Genomic DNA, 21,837 nt, shown 5'->3' with positions numbered 1-21,837 from the left:
ACAGATAACTGCTGGTGGGAGAGCAACAGTTTCCGCCATCACTTACTTTGGAACAGGAGACCTCTCCATGTTGCGGTGAGAAGCCAGAATGTGCACATGTCACGCGTAGCTAACACTTGAATGGTTGACATAGGGATGATCTTTCATTGTCACTGGAGTGTAAAATCTGATGCTGTTGGGGATCGGTTACACGCTACGGTGATATTTCTTTTTTCTAGCAATAGTACAGTTAGACACACAGACAGCACAACACTCCCCCCCCCCCCCCCTCCCTTCCCAAAAACAAAAAAAACTTTGTTGAATTTGAGAAGGGCTATAATAAATATCTATTAGGAAAGATCAGCAGTCTACTAACTTATTTCGACCCAAAGCAGACGAATAAATAGGACACAATAAGGAGTATTGCCCTTTAAGAATTCAGCAGGGGCGGGTTCAACTGATAAGCGTGGGTGGACTCTTACCGGGTTACATTTAAAGTCAAAGAGAGGGAGGAGCTTTCTCTTGTGGTCTAGTGCTTATAGACCAATCAAATTACTTGATATTTTATATATACATATATATGTACAGTGCCTACAAGTAGTATTCAACCCCCTGCAGATTTAGCAGGTTTGATAAGATGCAAATAAGTTAGAGCCTGCAAACTTCAAACAAGAGCAGGATTTATTAACAGATGCATAAATCTTACAAACCAACAAGTTATGTTGCTCAGTTAAAATTTAATAAATTTTCAACATAAAAGTGTGGGTCAATTATTATTCAACCCCTAGGTTTAATATTTTGTGGACTAACCCTTGTTTGCAATTACAGCTAATAATCGTCTTTTATAAGACCTGATCAGGCCGGCACAGGTCTCTGGAGTTATCTTGGCCCACTCCTCCATGCAGATCTTCTCCAAGTTATCTAGGTTCTTTGGGTGTCTCATGTGGACTTTAATCTTGAGCTCCTTCCACAAGTTTTCAATTGGGTTAAGGTCAGGAGACTGACTAGGCCACTGCAACACCTTTGATTTTTTCCCTCTTGAACTAGGCCTTGGTTTTCTTGGCTGTGTGCTTTGGGTCGTTGTCTTGTTGGAAGATGAAATGACGACCCATCTTAAGATCTTTGATGGAGGAGCAGAGGTTCTTGGCCAAAATCTCCAGGTAGGCCGTGCTATCCATCTTCCCATGGATGCGGACCAGATGGCCAGGCCCCTTGGCTGAGAAACAGCCCCACAGCATGATGCTGCCACCACCATGCTTGACTGTAGGGATGGTATTCTTGGGGTCGTATGCAGTGCCATCCAGTCTCCAAACGTCACGTGTGTGGTTGGCACCAAAGATCTCGATCTTGGTCTCATCAGATCAGAGAACCTTGAACCAGTCTGTCTCAGAGTCCTCCAAGTGATCATGAGCAAACTGTAGACGAGCCTTGACATGACGCTTTGAAAATAAAGGTACCTTACGTGCTCGTCTGGAACGGAGACCATTGCGGTGGAGTACGTTACTTATGGTATTGACTGAAACCAATGTCCCCACTGCCATGAGATCTTCCCAGAGCTCCTTCCTTGTTGTCCTTGGGTTAGCCTTGACTCTTCGGACAAGCCTGGCCTCGGCACGGGTGGAAACTTTCAAAGGCTGTCCAGGCCGTGGAAGGCTAACAGTAGTTCCATAAGCCTTCCACTTCCGGATGATGCTCCCAACAGTGGAGACAGGTAGGCCCAACTCCTTGGAAAGGGTTTTGTACCCCTTGCCAGCCTTGTGACCCTCCACGATCTTGTCTCTGATGGCCTTGGAATGCTCCTTTGTCTTTCCCATGTTGACCAAGTATGAGTGCTGTTCACAAGTTTGGGAAGGGTCTTAATTAGTCAGAAAAGGCTGGAAAAAGAGATAATTAATCCAAACATGTGAAGCTCATTGTTCTTTGTGCCTGAAATACTTCTTAATACTTTAGGGGAACCAAACAGAATTCTGGTGGTTTGAGGGGTTGAATAATAAATGACCCTCTGAATAAACTTTTCACAAATTAAAAAAAAAAAAAAAAAAAAAAAAAAGAACATTCTTTTTTGCTGCATTTCACACTTCCAGGCTGATCTACAGTCCAAATGTCACAATGCCAAGTTATTCCGAATGTGTAAACCTGCTAAATCTGCAGGGGGTTGAATACTACTTGTAGGCACTGTATATATGTATATATATATATATATATATATATATATATATATATATATATATATATACACAGTGGCATGTAAAACTTTGGGCACCCCCAGTTAAAATTACAGTTATTGTGAACAGTTGAGCTGGTTGAAGATGAAATGATCTCTAAAAGGCATACAGTTAAAGATGACACATTTCCTTTGTTTTTTAGGCAAAGGAAACATGTTGTTTTCTTATTTTACATTTTAAAACTAACAAAAAAGGAAAATAGGCTGATGCAAAGGTTTGCGCACCCTGCATGGTTAGTACATAGTAGCACCCCCTTTGTCAAGTATCACAGATCATAAACCCTTTTCATAGCTAGCCAAGAGTCTTTCAATTCTTGTTTCAGGGATTTTGATCCATTCCTTCCTTAGAAAAGTCTTCCAGATCTGTGAGATTACTGGCTCATCTTGCATGCGCTGCTCTTTTGAGATCTATCCACATATGTTCAATGATGTTCAGATCAGGGGACTGTTAGGGCCATTGTAAAACCTTCAGCTTGCACCTTTTGAGGTTGTCTATTGCGGAATTTGATGTGTGTTTAGGATCCTTATCCATTTGTAGAAGGCATCCTCTTTTCAACTTCAGCTTTTTACAGATGGTGTTATTTTTGCATCAAGAATTTGTTGAAATTTCATTGAATCCATTCTTCCCTCTACCAGTGAAATGTTCCCCATACAATACAACCTCAAACCATGAGTGATCCACCACCATGCTTAATGGTTGGCGAGACATTCTTTTCCTGAAATTCTGTGCCCTTTTTTCTCCACACATACCTTTGATCACTGTGGTCAAGGAGTTCTGTTTTAACCTCATTGTCCACAGGACTTGGTCCCAAAATGCATCAGACTTGTTCTTTTACATACTTCTGATGTTGAATTTTATGGGTTAGATGCAGGAGAGGTTTTCTTCTGATAACTCTTCTATGAAGGCCATGTTTGTGCAGGTGTCTCTGAACAACTCCAATGTACCACAACTCTAGAGTCTGCTACATCTTCCTGAAGGATTTTGCAGTCAAGTGGGTGTTCTGATTTGCCTCTCTGGTAATCATATGAGCAGCTCTCACAGAAATGTTGCTTGGTTTTAAAGACCTTTTCTTGACCTCCATTGTTCCTGTTAACTGCTATTTCTTAATTACATTTCAAACAAAGGGAAAGGGCAACTTGAAAACGCTTTGCTATCTTCTTATAGCTTTCTCCTGCTTTGTGGGCCTCCACCATTTTCATTTTCAGAGTGCTAGGCAGCTGCTTAGAAGAACGCATGGCTGCTGTTTTTAGCACAAGGTTAGAGGAGGCTGACTTTTTATAAAGCTGTGAAATTTGTGTCACCTGGCCTTTTATAACAATGATAGTGAACAAGGTATAACCCTAACAAGCTAATTAAGGTCTGAAACTGTGGTCAAATTTGTCTGACCACACAAATCTCCAAGGGCGCCCAAATGTTTGCATTGGCCCATTTCCCCTATTGTAATTTTTAAAATGTAAAAGATAAAAATAATACATCTTTTTTGCCTAAAATACAAAGGAAATGGTTCATCTTTAACTTTATGCCTTTTAGAGATCATCTTGTCTTTAACAATATAACTTTAACTATATATATATATATATATATATATATATATATATATATATATATATATATATATATATATATATATATATATATGGGTGGACATATCATTGGTGCAGCCCATGAGGTTGGAAGCCCATTTCTACACCCAAAACAGGTGGAGTTGTAAATTTGTGTGAGTTATTGGACAGAAAAGGACCCATATACCCTTCTTGCACAGGGGCCATTTTCTGTCTGTGTCTACTTGTGTGTGTATGTGTGTGTGTGTGTGTGTATATATATATACACACACACACACCATGTTTTTCCAAAAATAAGACACTGTCTTCTACTTTTTTTGCCCTGAAAAAAGCACTACGTCTGCGTGGATCCCAGGTCCTCCTGTTCTCTCCGGCGGGCGCTGCCAGCAGGTATGCTTCCTGCTGCCTCCCCTGCTTTTGGCCGATACACATACATCAAAATGCACACAATCTCATACACACACACACACATCAGATTGCACACATACTCACCACATCCGGCAATACTGATTGCTTTCAGCCAGCAAGGAAAGATGGGACATAGTACAGTGGAACACATCGATCCATTCCACCGTAGGTCCTATGCGCTCCACCGCACGACTTCTGAGGATTCTCTGCCGGCCAGAAGAAATCGGTATCGCTGGATGTGGTGAGTGTGTGTGTGTGTGTGTGTGTGTGTGTGTGTGATCGTGTGTGCAATCTGATGTGTAATTGTGTTTGTGATCTGATGTGTGTGGGTGTGCGATCCACTGCAGGAAGTCAACTCAAGACAACTAGCACAAGTGACCATCAAATGCGGCATATACCAAGGTGATGCACTATCCCCATTGCTGTTCTGCATAGGCTTGAACTCCCTTAGTTAATTACAGAGTCTGGGCTATGGATACAAGTTCATGAGTGGAAGCACCATCAGCCACTTCCTCTACATGGATGACATCAAGCTGTATGATATCGATTCACTGGCCCATCTGAGAAGGATCTACAGCGGAGACGTCAGGATGTCCTTTGGACTGGAGAAGTGTGGCCGGTTGGTAATAAAGAGAGGCAAGGTAGTCAAGACTGATGGAGTGAAATTACCGGTAGGGCACTTAGCAGGTTTAAAGGCCTACTACAAGTACCTCATGTCATGTGACGCCACCTGCGGGTTGCGGTTAAGGGTAGAGAACCGCCACTGCTAAATGTGGGTACTCCCAGAGCTGGTGGTGATTGCAGCAATGGTGTTAGGTCCTCCGCAGGTAGGGCTGTGCCTGGGAGATGAGAGATAATAACGGAGACCACACCAGGTTGTCTTTAACAGTCTCTACTCACTTGGACCCAGGAGTTTTCTGGTTCAGGTCCCGTGGAGTATCAGTGCCAGTGTAGTCACCGGGCAGGTATTAATCAAGCCGTGTAGAACTGGCGCCTGATCTAGGGCCCTGTGCTCCGTGCGTGCTTCGGTCCCAGCGGTATCTCCGGTACCCGACCTGGCGACCTCTCTCCTGTGCCCCTGGGTCACCGCTGCACGGACCCAGCTCAGGCACGTCCGCACACCTCTCCCGTGTGCCACTCTCTCTCGACTCTCTACTGACTGCTGACACCTCACTCTGGGCTGGCTAATCCCAGGGACTCGTTCCTTTCCATGGCGACCATCCTCTTACATGGTTAACCCTCTATGCCCGGTGTGGAGAGGAGAACTAGGATTTTAGTTGTGCTTTGGTGGTATCGGCACTGAAGGGGGGGGGGGGTCCTGCATCCCCAAGAGGATGCAGTTCCTTGTAGTGCCCTGAGTGTCTCAGGGGCGCTACATGAACACTCGGAAGCTCCTTACCGTGCATGGAGGTCTCCACCCCAAATCGAAGACCCAAAGATTGTATACCAACAGAAAAGCGCAGTGTTGGGGACAACCATGATCCTGCACAGAACCTCAAGCTCCAAGGCCTCTGGTAGAAGGACCCGAGAATGTAGAAGGACCAAAACCCACCACATAGGGGGTGAGAAGGTAGTTTCCTATATATACGGTGTGTGTGTGTGTGTGTGTGTATGTATATATATATATAATCCACAAGGTAGAGATGAACAGGTCGCACTCCAATGGTCAAATAAAGAATTTCTTTTATTCCACGATCACATCAGGGTACAGGTAGTGAGGGAGGATGAGGGGGTGCCACGTCGGACGACGGCAGCCGTTTCGCAAGTAACCTTGCTTCTACGGGTCCAGTGAAGCAAGGTTACTTGCGAAACGGCTGCCGTCGTCCGACGTGGCACCCCCTCATCCTCCCTCACTACCTGTACCCTGATGTGATCGTGGAATAAAAGAAATTCTTTATTTGACCATTGGAGTGCGACCTGTTCATCTCTACCTTGTGGATCTTGTATCGTCTTTGCTTTGGGACACGCACCCAGGTCTCCACCTGCACGGAAGCGCAGCTTTGTCAGCCTCAAAGGGGATCAGCGGTGCCCGGTATCCTCCACCCAGCTTTATGTATATATATATATATAATATATATATATATATATATATATATATATATATATATATATATATATATATATATATATATAAATAAAATGCTGAATGTGTGTATGTATGTATGTGTGTATGTCCGGGATTGGCATCTGCACCGTCGCAGCTACAGCCACAAAATTTGGCACACTCACACACCTGGACCCCGAGAGCATCATTGGCTATGTTTTGAGGGGAAATTTTAACCCCGCGCTTTACAGTTATTCGCCAAAAAACCTGCCTCCATAAAAGCGAATGGAGCTTGGAGCCACAGTGCGGCCAGAACTTCAGAAGAATGCGCAGCCACGCTGTTAGCGTGTCACAATGCAGCCAATGAAAGAGACAGACACAGCCAGGGAAAGAAAAAGACATAGACAGGGTAAGAGACAGACACAAAGAGACAGACACAGCCAAAGAGACAGACTGATAGGGAAAGAGACAGACACAGACAAAGAGACAGAGACAGACACAAGGAAACAGAAAGGGAAAGAGACAGACAGGGTAAGAGACAGACAAAGACAGGTAAAGAGACAAAGAGACAGACACAGTGAAAGAGACAGGGAAAGTGACAGAGATAGATAGACAGACGGAGAAAGAGACAGAGACAGTCAGAGACAGACAGGGAAAGAGACAGACACACAAAAAAGATAGAGAGAGAGAGAGAGATATATACAAAGGGGGAGACAGACCGAGAATGGGAAAGAAACAGAGAGACAGTTACTATCCCGGGCGTTAATACATTCTCTTTGTATTAACATTCCCGGGATAGAATGTATATTCTATTTTGTTAACAACAGTTATTAACCTGGGCGAAGCCGGGGAGTACAGCTAGTATATATATATATATATCTGTGTGTCCTTAAAGTGTAGTATAAGTAACAAAATCTGAGCTCAGTAAGATTACACATTCATGGTAAAGCGCTGACTATTTTCGTCAGTCACAGAAAGTGAGACCGTGCGGAGGTGAGAAGTTGCTGAGATATATATAGATGGCACTGAAGACGCTCTCACACTTAGTCAGCCGTCTGTGAAAGCGGGAACGTGAAGCATTGAGGTTACCACCAGCTGCGCGCAGTCACCTATAGCCGCTCGCTGTGGGTGAATTTCCCCTTTAAATTTTCATTTTCCTGCACCGCTGTAATGAAGAGGTTAATTGTATATTGCACAACAGCAGCCATAATAACAAAAATCCCCTTTTGCCAGTGGCTCGTACACGCCCTGTGTGACCGCAGCACAAAGCACACGAACCGCCGGGGGTAATGTGTCATAAAGGAGAACTCCGCTCCAAACAACAAACTGTGCAATAAGCAATAGACTGAAGAAATAGGGGGGCTCCAGACTACACCTCCAGACTGCTGTTATAGGGGGCTCCAGACTACACCTCCAGACTGCTGTTATAGGGGGCTCCAGACTACACATCCAGACTGCTGTTATAGGGGCGCTCCAGACTACACATCCGGACTGCTGTTATAGGGGGCTCCAGACTACACATCCAGACTTCTGTTATAGGGGGGCTCCAGACTACACCTCCAGACTGCTGTTATAGGGGGCTCCAGACTCTACACATCCAGACTGCTGTTATAGGGGGCTCCAGACTCTACACATCCAGACTGCTGTTATAGGGGGGATCCAGACTACACATCCAGACTGCTGTTATAGGGGGGCTCCAGACTCTACACATCCAGACTGCTGTTATAGGGGGGCTCCAGACTCTACACATCCAGACTGCTGTTATAGGGGGGCTCCAGACTACACATCCAGACTGCTCTTATAGGGGGGCTCCAGACTACACATCCAGACTGCTGTTATAGGGGGGGCTCCAGACTACACATCCAGACTGCTGTTATAGGGGGGCTCCAGACTACACATCCAGACTGCTCTTATAGGGGGGCTCCAGACTACACATCCAGACTGCTGTTATAGGGGGGGCTCCAGACTACACATCCAGACTGCTGTTATAGGGGGGCTCCAGACTACATATCCAGACTGCTGTTATAGGGGGCTCCAGACTCTACACATCCAGACTGCTGTTATAGGGGGCTCCAGACTCTACACATCCAGACTGCTGTTATAGGGGGCTCCAGACTCTACACATCCAGACTGCTGTTATAGGGGGCTCCATACTATACATCCAGACTGCTGTTATAGGGGGCTCCAGACTACACATCCAGATTGCTATTATAGGGGGCTCCAGACTACACCTCCAGACTGCTGTTATAGGGGGCTCCAGACTACACCTCCAGACTGCTGTTATAGGGGGGCTCCAGACTCTACACATCCAGACTGCTGTTATAGGGGGCTCCACACTACACATCCAGACTGCTGTTATAGGGGGCTCCAGACTATACATCCAGACTGCTGTTATAGGGGGCTCCAGACTACACCTCCAGACTGCTGTTATAGGGGCGCTCCAGACTTTACACATCCAGACTGCTGTTATAGGGGGGCTCCAGACTACACCTCCAGACTGCTGTTATAGGGGCGCTCCAGACTCTACACATCCAGACTGCTGTTGTAGGGGGCTACAGACTATACATCAAGACTGCTGTTATAGGGGGCTCCAGACTATACATCCAGACTGCTGTTATAGGGGGCTCCAGACTATACATCCAGACTGCTGTTATAGGGGGCTCCAGACTACACATCCAGACTGCTGTTATAGGGGCGCTCCAGACTCTACACATCCAGACTGCTGTTATAGGGGGCTCCAGACTACACATCCAGACTGCTGTTATAGGGGGGCTCCAGACTCTACACATCCAGACTGCTGTTATAGGGGCGCTCCAGACTACACGTCCGGACTGCTGTTATAGGGGGCTCCAGACTACACCTCCAGACTGCTGTTATAGGGGGGCTCCAGACTCTACACATCCAGACTGCTGTTATAGGGGGCTCCAGACTATACATCCAGACTGCTGTTATAGGGGGCTCCAGACTATACATCCAGACTGCTGTTATAGGGGGCTCCAGACTACACATCCAGACTGCTGTTATAGGGGGCTCCAGACTACACATCCAGACTGCTGTTATAGGGGCGCTCCAGACTCTACACATCCAGACTGCTGTTATAGGGGGCTCCAGACTACACATCCAGACTGCTGTTATAGGGGGGCTCCAGACTCTACACATCCAGACTGCTGTTATAGGGGCGCTCCAGACTACACCTCCAGACTGCTGTTATAGGGGGCTCCAGACTACACCTCCAGACTGCTGTTATAGGGGGGCTCCAGACTCTACACATCCAGACTGCTGTTATAGGGGGCTCCACACTACACATCCAGACTGCTGTTATAGGGGGCTCCAGACTATACATCCAGACTGCTGTTATAGGGGGCTCCAGACTACACCTCCAGACTGCTGTTATAGGGGCGCTCCAGACTTTACACATCCAGACTGCTGTTATAGGGGGGCTCCAGACTACACCTCCAGACTGCTGTTATAGGGGCGCTCCAGACTCTACACATCCAGACTGCTGTTGTAGGGGGCTACAGACTATACATCAAGACTGCTGTTATAGGGGGCTCCAGACTATACATCCAGACTGCTGTTATAGGGGGCTCCAGACTATACATCCAGACTGCTGTTATAGGGGGCTCCAGACTACACATCCAGACTGCTGTTATAGGGGGCTCCAGACTACACATCCAGACTGCTGTTATAGGGGCGCTCCAGACTCTACACATCCAGACTGCTGTTATAGGGGGCTCCAGACTACACATCCAGACTGCTGTTATAGGGGCGCTCCAGACTACACGTCCGGACTGCTGTTATAGGGGGCTCCAGACTACACCTCCAGACTGCTGTTATAGGGGGGCTCCAGACTCTACACATCCAGACTGCTGTTATAGGGGCGCTCCAGACTACACATCCAGACTGCTATTATAGGGGCGCTCCAGACTCTACACATCCAGACTGCTGTTATAGGGGGGCTCCAGACTACACATCCAGACTGCTCTTATAGGGGGCTCCAGACTACACATCCAGACTGCTGTTATAGGGGGCTCCAGACTACACATCCAGACTGCTGTTATAGTGGGCTCCAGACTACACCTCCAGACTGCTGTTATAGGGGGCTCCAGACTACACCTGCAGACTGCTGTTATAGGGGGGCTCCAGACTCTACACATCCAGACTGCTGTTATAGGGGCGCTCCAGACTACACATCCGGACTGCTGTTATAGGGGGCTCCAGACTACACATCCAGACTGCTGTTATAGGGGGCTCCAGACTACACATCCGGAACGGCTGTTATAGGGGGCTCCAGACTACACCTCCAGACTGCTGTTATAGGGGGCTCCAGACTACACATCCAGACTACTGTTATAGGGGGGCTCCAGACTACACCTCCAGACTGCTGTATAGGGGGGCTCCAGACTACACATCCAGACTGCTGTTATAGGGAGGGGCTCCAGAGTACACCTCCAGACTGCTGTATAGGGGGGCTCCAGCCTACACATCCAGACTGCTGTTATAGGGGGCTCCAGACTACACATCCAGACTGCTGTTATAGGGGGCTCCAGACTACACATCCAGACTGCTGTTATAGGGGGGCTCCAGACTACACCTCCAGACTGCTGTATAGGGGGGCTCCAGCCTACACATCCAGACTGCTGTTATAGGGGGCTCCAGACTACACATCCAGACTGCTGTATAGGGGGCTCCAGACTACACACCCAGACTGCTGTTATAGGGGGCTCCAGACTACACATCCAGACTGCTGTTATAGGGGGCTCCAGACTACACCTCCAGATTGCTGTTATAGGGGGGCTCCAGACTATACACATCCAGACTGCTGTTATAGGGGGGCTCCAGACTACGCCTCCAGACTGCTGTTATAGGGGGCTCCAGACTGCACATCCAGACTGCTGTTATAGGGGGGCTCCACACTACACCTCCAGACTGCTGTTATAGGGGGCTCCAGACTGCACCTCCAGACTGCTATTATAGGGGGCTCCAGACTACACATCCAGACTGAAGATATAGGGGGGCTCCATATTACACATCCAGACTGCTGTTATAGGGGGCTCCAGACTACACATCCAGACTGCTGTTATAGGGGGCTCCAGACTACACATCCAGACTGCTGTTATAGGGGGCTCCAGACTATACATCCAGACTGCTGTTATAGGGGGGGCTCCATATTACACATCCAGACTGCTTTTATAGGGGGGCTCCAGACTACACCTCCAGACTGCTGTTATAGGGGGGCTCCAGACTACACCTCCAGACTGCTTTTATAGGGGGGCTCCAGACTACACCTCCAGACTGCTGTTATAGGGGGCTCCAGACTATACCTCCAGACTACTGTTATAGGGGGCTCCAGACTACACATCCAGACTGCTGTTATAGGGGGCTCCAGACTACACATCCAGACTGCTGTTATAAGGGGGCTCCAGACTATACACATCCAGACTGCTGTTATAGGGGGGCTCCAGACTACACATCCAGACCGCTGTTATAGGGGGGCTCCAGACTACGCCTCCAGACTGCTGTTATAGGGGGCTCCAGACTGCACATCCAGACTGCTGTTATAGGGGGGCTCCACACTACACCTCCAGACTGCTGTTATAGGGGGCTCCAGACTGCACCTCCAGAATGCTATTATAGGGGGCTCCAGACTACACATCTGGACTCCTTTTATAGGGGGCTCCGTATTACATATCCAGACTGAAGATATAGGGGGGCTCCATATTACACATCCAGACTGCTGTTATAGGGGGCTCCAGACTACACATCCAGACTGCTGTTATAGGGGGCTCCAGACTACACATCCAGACTGCTGTTATAGGGGGCTCCAGACTACACATCAAGACTACTGTTATAGGGGGCTCCAGACTACACATCCAGACTGCTGTTATAGGGGGCTCCAGACTACACCTCCAGACTGCTGTTATAGGGGGACTCCATATTACACATCCAGACTGCTTTTATAGGGGGGCTCCAGACTACACCTCCAGACTGCTTTTATAGGGGTGCTCCAGACTACACCTCCAGACTGCTTTTATAGGGGTGCTCCAGACTACACCTCCAGACTGCTGTTATAGGGGGGCTTCAGACTATACCTCCAGACTACAAATCTAGACTGCTGTTATAGGGGGCTCCAGACTAGACTACACATCCAGACTGCTGTTATAGGGGGGCTCCAGACTGCTGTTATAGGGGGTGATTGGGCTGTGGCTGACGGGGATACGTCGCAGTGCGTGTGTTTGGTAATCCGATGTGGTGGTCATTATTAACCATTCATTGTCCCCCTCTCAGGTTTTCTCCGTCGTGGTCTTCGGCTCCATAATAAATGAAGGGTATGTGAACATCGACAGCCCGGAGCTGCACTGTGTGTACAACAAGAATGAGGGAGCCTGCAACTACGCCATCTCTGTTGGGATCATCGCATTTTTCGCCTGCGTTTTCTTCATCATCCTGGACATTAATTTCCCTCAAATCAGCAGCGTCAAGGACAGGAAAAGAGCGGTCATGCTGGATATGGGGTTCTCAGGTCAGTACGGCAGGGTCTTGGGAGGGAAATGGTCTGTAACGTAAACCCCCCATTGTGTCCTGCTGGGGATCACTATATAACAGGGCCAGCCACAGGACCCCATAACAGCATAAGACACAGGACCCCCATAACAGTTCCAGCCACAGGATCCCCATAACAGTGCCAGTCACAGGACCCCCATAACAGGGCTAGCCACAGGAGCTCCATAACAGGGCCAGCCACAGGATCCCCATAGCAGGGCCAGCTACAGGACACCCATAACAGGGCCAGCCACAGGATCCCCATAACAGTGCCAGCCACAGGACCCCCATAACAGTGCCAGCCACAGGACTCCCATAACAGGGCCAGCCACAGGACACCCATAACAGGGCCAGCCACAGGACACCCATAACAGGGCCAGCCACAGGATCCCCATAACAGGGCCAGCCACAGGACACCCATAACAGGGCCAGCCACAGGAGCCCCATAACAGGGGCAGCCACAGAACCCCCATAAGTGTCAAACACAGGACCCCATAACAGCACCAGCCACAGGATCCTTATAACAGGGCCAGCCACAGGATCCCCATAACAGGGCCAGCCACAGGACCCCATAACAGCATAAGACACAGGACCCCATAACAGCATAAACACAGGATCCCATAACAGCATAAGACACAGGACCCCATAACAGCATAAGACACAGGACCCCATAACAGCATAAACACAGGATCCCATAACAGCATAAGACACAGGACCCCATAACAGCATAAGACACACGACCCCCATAACAGCATAAGATACAGGACCCCCATAACAGTGCCAGCCACAGGACCCCCAAAACAGCATAAGATACAGGACCCCCATAACCGCATAAGACACAGGAGCCCCATAACAGTGCCAGCAACAGGATCCCCATAACAGGGCCAGCCACACGACCCCATAACAATATAAGACACAGGACCCCATAACCTCATAAAACACAGGATCCCATAACAGCATAAGACACAGGACCCCCATAACAGTGCCAGCCACAGGACCCCCATAACAACATAAGACACAGGACCCCCATAACAGTGCCAGCCACAGGACCACCATAACAGGGCCAGCCACAGGATCCCTACAACAGGGCCAACCACAGGACCCCCATAAGAGCATAAGACACAGAACCCCATAACAGTGTCAGTCACAGAACCCCCATAACAGCATAAGACACAGGACCCCCATAACAGTGTCAGCCACAGGACCCCCGTAATAGTGCAGGTCACAGGACCCCAATAGCAGTCTCAGCCACAGGAATCCCATAACAGTGCAGATCACAATACCACCATAACACTGCCACCCATGGGACCCCCCATAACAGTGTTAGCCCCAGGACCCCGATAACTGTGTCAGCCATAGGACTCCCATAACAGTGCGGATCACATGACCATCATAACTCTGCCACCTAGAGGACCCCATAACAGTGCAAGCTATAGGACCCTCATAACAGGACCAGCCACAGGAACCCCCAGAACCCCATAACAGTGCAAGTCACAGGACCACCATTAACCATTTCAGCCACAGGAACCCCATAACAGTGCAGCCAAAGATCACCCTTTACTGTTGTCACAGCATCCTCATAACACTATTATTCACTGGATGCCACAATCTCGTTAACGTAGGATTTACTTGCAGTTCTACATTAGAACACAAAAGTAAGCACACCCCTCACATTTTGTAAATATTTTATTATATCTTTTCCTGGGACAGCACTGCAGATCTGACCCTGTGATACAATGTATAGTGTCAGTGTGCAGCTTGTATAAACAGGGGAAATGTAGTGTGCTCTAAGTAACTTAACACACAGCCATTAATGTCTAAACCGCTGGCAACAAAAGTGAGTACACCCCTCACATTTTTGTAAATATTTTATTATATCTTTTCCTGGGACAGCACTGCAGATCCCACCCTGTGACACAATGTACAGTGTCAGTGTGCAGCTTATATACAATGTACAGTGTCAGTGTGCAGCTTGTATACAATGTACAGTGTCAGTGTGCAGCTTATATACAATGTACAGTGTCAGTGTGCAGCTTGTGTAAAATGTAGAGTGTCAGTGTGCAGCTTGTATACAATGTACAGTGTCAGTGTGCAGCTTGTATAACAGGGGAAATAACTCCACAAACCGATTAATGTCTACACCACCGGCAACAAAAGTGAGTACACCTCTAAGGGAAACTGGCCAAATTCTGCCCAATTAACCATTGACTCATTAGTGTTGCAAGGTCTCAGGTGTGAATGTGGAGCAGGGGTGTTACATTCAGTGTTATCTCTCACACACTCTCTCATACTGGTCACTGGAAGGTCAGCATGGCTCCTCATGGGGAAGAGTTCTCTGAGGATCTGAATTGTTGCTCTACATTAAGATGCCCGAGGCTATAAGAAGATTGTCACCGCCCTGACACTGAGCTGCAGCACAGTGGCCAAGACAATACAGCGGTATAACCAGACAGGATCCACTCAGAACAGGGCTCACCATGGCCCGACCACAGAAGCTGAGAGCACGAGCTCCGCGTCATATCCAGAGGTCGTCTTTTCAGAATAGAAGTATAAGTGAGAAAGAGAGGCAGACAGGGAAAGAGGCAGACAGGGAAAGAGGCAGACAGGGAAAGAGACAGACAGGGAAAGAGAAAGAGAGGTAGACAGACCGAGACGGGGAGAGAGGGACATTGAGAGAGAGACAGTTACTATCCCTGGCAACATTGAGTACTACAGCTATTATACTCGTATATATGATTAATATATGAGGTATTAGTCGATATTTTGGCCAAATAAACACAACCTTGCAACCCACATCAAGGGTCCTCATTGTTTTGTGAGTTCCTTTGATAAAATTGAAAGCAAAAGCCACAGAATAAGGAATTAAAATTCCCCAAAATGTCATAAGTGCAATATAGCAAAAAAAGGGGCAGCAGAATTTACCTGCCCGGGTCACAGAAAATACTGCACTAAAGATGGAGGCAAATACTGATAAGACCACCACTCACAACCTCCCAATTCATGGAGGGGGTGACTCCTCAGTATTAGATAAGGCTTGTATAGGGCGCTGGTCACACACATGAAGAGTCCAGCGCCTGTATACAAATAAATATATCATGGTAAAACAATATATAATACATTTATGTGGCATTGGTTGATATTTTGGCCAAAATACACAAAGCTCGCAACCCGCGTCAAGGGTCCTCATGTCTTGCGAGTCCCTACCCTAAAATTAACAGCAAAGCTACAGAAAAAAAACTAAAATTCCCCAAAATTTCCTATTTAATATACAAGAGCAACAGCATTTATCTGCCCAGATCACAGACTAATGCCCTGACATGGGACCGGACAGGATAATACTTTTGCTCTATATTATATTATTTGGAAATTATACATTTTTGGGGATTTTAGTTTATGTTTCTGGAGCTTTACTTTTAATTTCTCCCTCTTTAACTAAACCTTTTTTCCCCTGAATGTTGGGATCTGTCTGAGGCCGTCGGCCCCAGCAACAGCTTCATAGCCTTAAGGTTGAAAGACACAAGTTCAGCCTAAAAGCTAATGTGTTGATCCAGAGGAAGGCAAAAACCCCATGAGGCAAAAGACAATTGCCCCATATTAGGGGAAAAATTCCTTCCCGACTCCACATCCGGCAATCAGACTAGTTCCCTGGATCAACGTCCCATAATCTAGTGCCAATAACCTGCAAATAGTCAAGAAAGGCGCACAGGCCTCCATGACCGTAGGATAATGTGTCGGAGAGATCCATCATCTCATTGCTCACACTGTAAAATAACCCTAAAGGAAATAAGCTACCTAAAGCCTTTTTCCTAAATTTTAGAATCTATCTAAGGACATCAGCTCAAAAAGGCTTCCTCTGACAGACCTGGCACAAGCCACTCCAATCTGCAGGTCCAAAAGGAACCCTGACTGTCACCATTACAGGGAGTAATGGTGAAGGGTTCCTTTTGGACCTGCAGATTGGAGTGGCTTGTGCCAGGTCTGTCAGAGGAAGCCTTTTTGAGCTGATGTCCTTAGATAGATTCTAAAATTTAGGAAAAAGGCTTTAAGTAGCTTATTTCCATACTTTCCACAGGCCCAGGGTTGCATCCACAGAGTAGCTGCTGGCCGGAGGAGCGAGCTTGAGGCTAGAGTGGTTGAATCAACCCTAACTGAAAAAACTATCTAATGCTACTCTCTTGATAGCACCTGTCTGAGGCCGTCAGTTGGAAAAGGCTTCCTCAGACAGACTTGGCACTAGCCTCTCTATCCTTCAGGTTCCAAAGGAACCCTAGATTTCAATCTTGCACCCTCACAAAAATAAACTCTAACTAACTCTACTTTCCTAAATGTTGAGGGGCTGGGGCACAGACACAACAAGGGGGGCTGGGGCACAGACACCGCAAAAGGGGCTGGGGCAAAGACACCACAAGAGGGGCTGGGGCACAGACACAACAAGGGGGGCTGGAGCACAGACACCACAAGGGGGGCTGGAGCACAGACACCACAAGCGGTGCTGGGGCACAGACACCACAAGGAAGGGCTGGAGCACAGACACCACAAGAGGAGCTGGGGCACAGACACCACAAGAGGAGCTGGGGCACAGACACCGCAAGGGGGGCTGGGGCACAGACACCACAAGGGGGGCTGGGGCACAGACAAAACAAGGGGGGCTGGAGCACAGACACCGCAAGGGGGGCTGGAGCACAGACATCACAAGGGGGGGCTGGGGCACAGACACAACAAGGGGGGCTGGAGCACAGACACCGCAAGGGGGGCTGGAGCACAGACACCACAAGGGGGACTGGGGCACAGACACCGCAAGGGGGGCTGGAGCACAGACACCACAAGGGGGACTGGGGCACAGACACAACAAGGAGGGCTGGAGCACAGACACCACAAGGGGGGCTGGGGTACAGACACCGCAAGGGGGGCTGGGGCACAGACACCACGCAAGGGGGGCTGGGGCACAGACACCGCAAGGGGGCTGGGGCACAGACACCGCAAGGGGGGCTGGGGCACAGACACCGCAAGCGATGCTGGAGCACAGACACCGCAAGTGGGGCTGGGGCACAGACACCGCAAGTGGGGCTGGGGCACAGACACCGCAAGTGGGGCTGGGGCACAGACACCGCAAGGGGGGCTGGGGCACAGACACCGCAAGCGATGCTGGAGCACAGACACCGCAAGTGGGGCTGGGGCTCAGACACCACAAGGGGGGCTGGAGCACAGACACCACAAGAGGGGCTGGGGCACAGACACCGCAAGAGGGGCTGGAGCACAGACACCACAAGGGGTTCTGGGGCACAGACACCACAAGGGGTTCTGGGGCACAGACACCACAAGCGGTGCTGGGGCACAGACACCACAAGGGGGGCTGGGGCACAGACACCGCAAGAGGGGCTGGGGCACAGACACCACAAGCGGTGCTGGAGTACAGACACCGCAAGGGGGGGCTGGGGCACAGACACCGCAAGCAGTGCTGGAGCACAGACACCACAAGGGGGGCTGGAGCACAGACACCACAAGCGGTGCTGGAGCACAGACACCACAAGAGGGGCTGGGGCACAGACGCCACAAGGGGGGCTGGGGCACAGACACCACAAGGGATGCAGGGGCACAGACACCGCAAGAGGGGCAGGGGCACAGACACCGCAAGAGGGGCAGGGGCACAGACACCGCAAGAGGGGCTGGAGCACAGACACCACAAGGCGGGGCTGGAGCACAGACATCACAAGGGGGACTGGAGCCCAGACACCACCAACGGGGCTGGGGCACAGACACCGCAAGAGGGGCTGGGGCACAGACACCGCAAAAGGGGCTGGGGCACAGACACCGCAAGCGGTGCTGGAGCACAGACACCGCAAGGGGGGCTGGGCACAGACACCGCAAGCGGTGCTGGAGCACAGACACCGCAAGGGGAGCTGGAGCACAGACAACACAAGAGGAGCTGGGGCACAGACACCACAAGAGGGGCTGGGGCACAGACACCACAAGGGGGGGCTGGAGCACAGAGATCACAAGGGGGGCTGGAGCACAGACACCGCAAAAGGGGCTGGGGCACAGACACCGCAAGCGGTGCTGGAGCACAGACACCGCAAGGGGGGCTGGGCACAGACACCGCAAGCGGTGCTGGAGCACAGACACCGCAAGGGGAGCTGGAGCACAGACACCACAAGGGGGGGCTGGAGCACAGAGATCACAAGGGGGGCTGGGGCACAGACACCGCAAGGGGGGCTGGGGCACAGACACCACAAGGGGGGGCTGGGGCACAGACACCACAAGGGGGGCTGGGGCACAGACACCACAAGGGGGGCTGGGGCACAGATACCACAATGGGGGGCTGGAGCACAGACATCACAAGGGGGGCTGGAGCACAGACACCGCAAGGGGGGCTGGGGCACAGACACCACAAGGGGGGGCTGGAGCACAGACACCACAAGAGGAGCTGGGGCACAGACACCACAAGAGGGGCTGGGGCACAGACACCACAAGGGGGGCTGGGGCACAGACACAACAAGGGGGGCTGGAGCACAGACACCGCAAGGGGGGCTGGAGCACAGACACCACAAGGGGGACTGGAGCACAGACACCACAAGGGGGACTGGAGCACAGACACCACAAGGGGGACTGGGGCACAGACACAACAAGGGGGACTGGGGCACAGACACAACAAGGGGGGCTGGAGCACAGGCACCACAAGGGGGGCTGGAGCACAGACACCGCAAGGGGGGCTGGGGCACAGACACCACGCAAGGGGGGCTGGGGCACAGACACCGCAAGGGGAGCTGGAGCACAGACACCACAAGAGGAGCTGGGGCACAGACACCACAAGAGGGGCTGGGGCACAGACACCACAAGGGGGGGCTGGAGCACAGAGATCACAAGAGGGGCTGGAGCACAGACACCGCAAAAGGGGCTGGGGCACAGACACCGCAAGCGGTGCTGGAGCACAGACACCGCAAGGGGGGCTGGGCACAGACACCGCAAGCGGTGCTGGAGCATAGACACCGCAAGGGGAGCTGGAGCACAGACACCACAAGGGGGGCTGGGGCACAGACACCACAAGGGGGGGCTGGAGCACAGAGATCACAAGGGGGGCTGGAGCACAGACACCGCAAGGGGGGCTGGGGCACAGACACCACAAGGGGGGGGCTGGGGCACAGACACCACAAGGGGGGCTGGGGCACAGACACCACAAGGGGGGCTGGGGCACAGACACCACAAGAGGAGCTGGGGCACAGACACCACAAGAGGGGCTGGGGCACAGACACCACAAGGGGGGCTGGGGCACAGACACAACAAGGGGGGCTGGAGCACAGACACCGCAAGGGGGGCTGGAGCACAGACACCACAAGGGGGGCTGGAGCACAGACATCACAAGGGGGGCTGGAGCACAGACACCACAAGGGGGGCTGGAGCACAGACACCACAAGGGGGACTGGGACACAGACACAACAAGGGGGACTGGGGCACAGACACAACAAGGGGGGCTGGAGCACAGACACCACAAGGGGGGCTGGGGCACAGACACCGCAAGGGGGGCTGGGGCACAGACACCACGCAAGGGGGGCTGGGGCACAGACACCGCAAGGGGGGCTGGGGCACAGACACCACAAGGGGGGCTGGAGCACAGACACCACAAGCGGTGCTGGAGCACAGACATCACAAGGGGGGCTGGGGCACAGACACCACAAGGGAGGCAGGGGCACAGACACCGCAAGAGGTGCAGGGGCACAGACACCGCAAGAGGGGCTGGGGCACAGACAGCACAAGAGGAGCTGGAGCACAGACATCACAAGGGGGACTGGAGCCCAGACACCACCAACGGGGCTGGGGCACAGACACCGCAAGAGGGGCTGGAGCACAGACATCACAAGGGGGACTGGAGCCCAGACACCACCAACGGGGCTGGGGCACAGACACCGCAAGAGGGGCTGGGGCACAGACACCGCAAGAGGGACTGGGGCACAGACACCGCAAGAGGGACTGGGGCACAGACACCGCAAGAGGGACTGGGGCACAGACACCGCAAAAGGGGCTGGGGCACAGACACCGCAAAAGGGGCTGGGGCACAGACACCGCAAGGGGGGCTGGGCACAGACACCGCAAGCGGTGCTGGAGCACAGACACCGCAAGAGGGGCTGGGGCACAGACACCGCAAGGGGGGGCTGGAGCACAGACACCACAAGGGGGGCTGGGGCACAGACACCACAAGGGGGGCTGGGGCACAGACACCACAAGGGGGGCTGGGGCTCAGACACCACAAGGGGGGCTGGAGCACAGACACCACAAGAGGGGCTGGGGCACAGACACCACAAGGGGGGCTGGGGCACAGACACCGCAAGAGGGGCTGGAGCACAGACACCACAAGGGGTTCTGGGGCACAGACACCACAAGCGGTGCTGGGGCACAGACACCACAAGGGGGGCTGGGGCACAGACACCGCAAGAGGGGCTGGGGCACAGACACCACAAGCGGTGCTGGAGTACAGACACCGCAAGGGGGGGCTGGGGCACAGACACCGCAAGCAGTGCTGGAGCACAGACACCGCAAGCAGTGCTGGAGTACAGACACCACAAGGGGGGCTGGAGCACAGACACCACAAGCGGTGCTGGAGCACAGACACCACAAGAGGGGCTGGGGCACAGACGCCACAAGGGGGGCTGGGGCACAGACACCACAAGGGATGCAGGGGCACAGACACCGCAAGAGGGGCAGGGGCACAGACACCGCAAGAGGGGCAGGGGCACAGACACCACAAGGCGGGGCTGGAGCACAGACATCACAAGGGGGACTGGAGCCCAGACACCACCAATGGGGCTGGGGCACAGACACCGCAAGAGGGGCTGGGGCACAGACACCGCAAGAGGGGCTGGGGCACAGACACCGCAAGCGGTGCTGGAGCACAGACACCGCAAGCGGTGCTGGAGCACAGACACCGCAAGCGGTGCTGGAGCACAGACACCGCAAGCGGTGCTGGAGCACAGGCACCACAAGAGGAGCTGGGGCACAGACACCACAAGAGGAGCTGGGGCACAGACACCACAAGAGGGGCTGGGGCACAGACACCACAAGGGGGGCTGGAGCACAGAGATCA

The 21,837-nt window shown here is 51.5% G+C and overlaps 1 protein-coding gene across 1 annotated transcript in view; it reads left to right on the top strand.

The window, feature by feature from the left end:
• Positions 1–21,837, top strand: part of SYNGR3 (synaptogyrin 3) — a 76,123-nt gene that overhangs the window by 38,195 nt on the left and 16,091 nt on the right. The window contains exon 2 of the mRNA XM_075318310.1: positions 12,507–12,741. Within this exon, the coding sequence (XP_075174425.1) occupies positions 12,507–12,741 (235 nt within the window). The remainder of the gene's footprint in view (positions 1–12,506; positions 12,742–21,837) is intronic.

This window comes from Anomaloglossus baeobatrachus, chromosome 7, assembly GCF_048569485.1.
Source record: "Anomaloglossus baeobatrachus isolate aAnoBae1 chromosome 7, aAnoBae1.hap1, whole genome shotgun sequence".
NCBI lineage: Eukaryota > Metazoa > Chordata > Amphibia > Anura > Aromobatidae > Anomaloglossus > Anomaloglossus baeobatrachus.
Note: the sequence above shows the minus strand (reverse complement) of the source record. Positions and strands in the feature narration are given on the sequence as shown.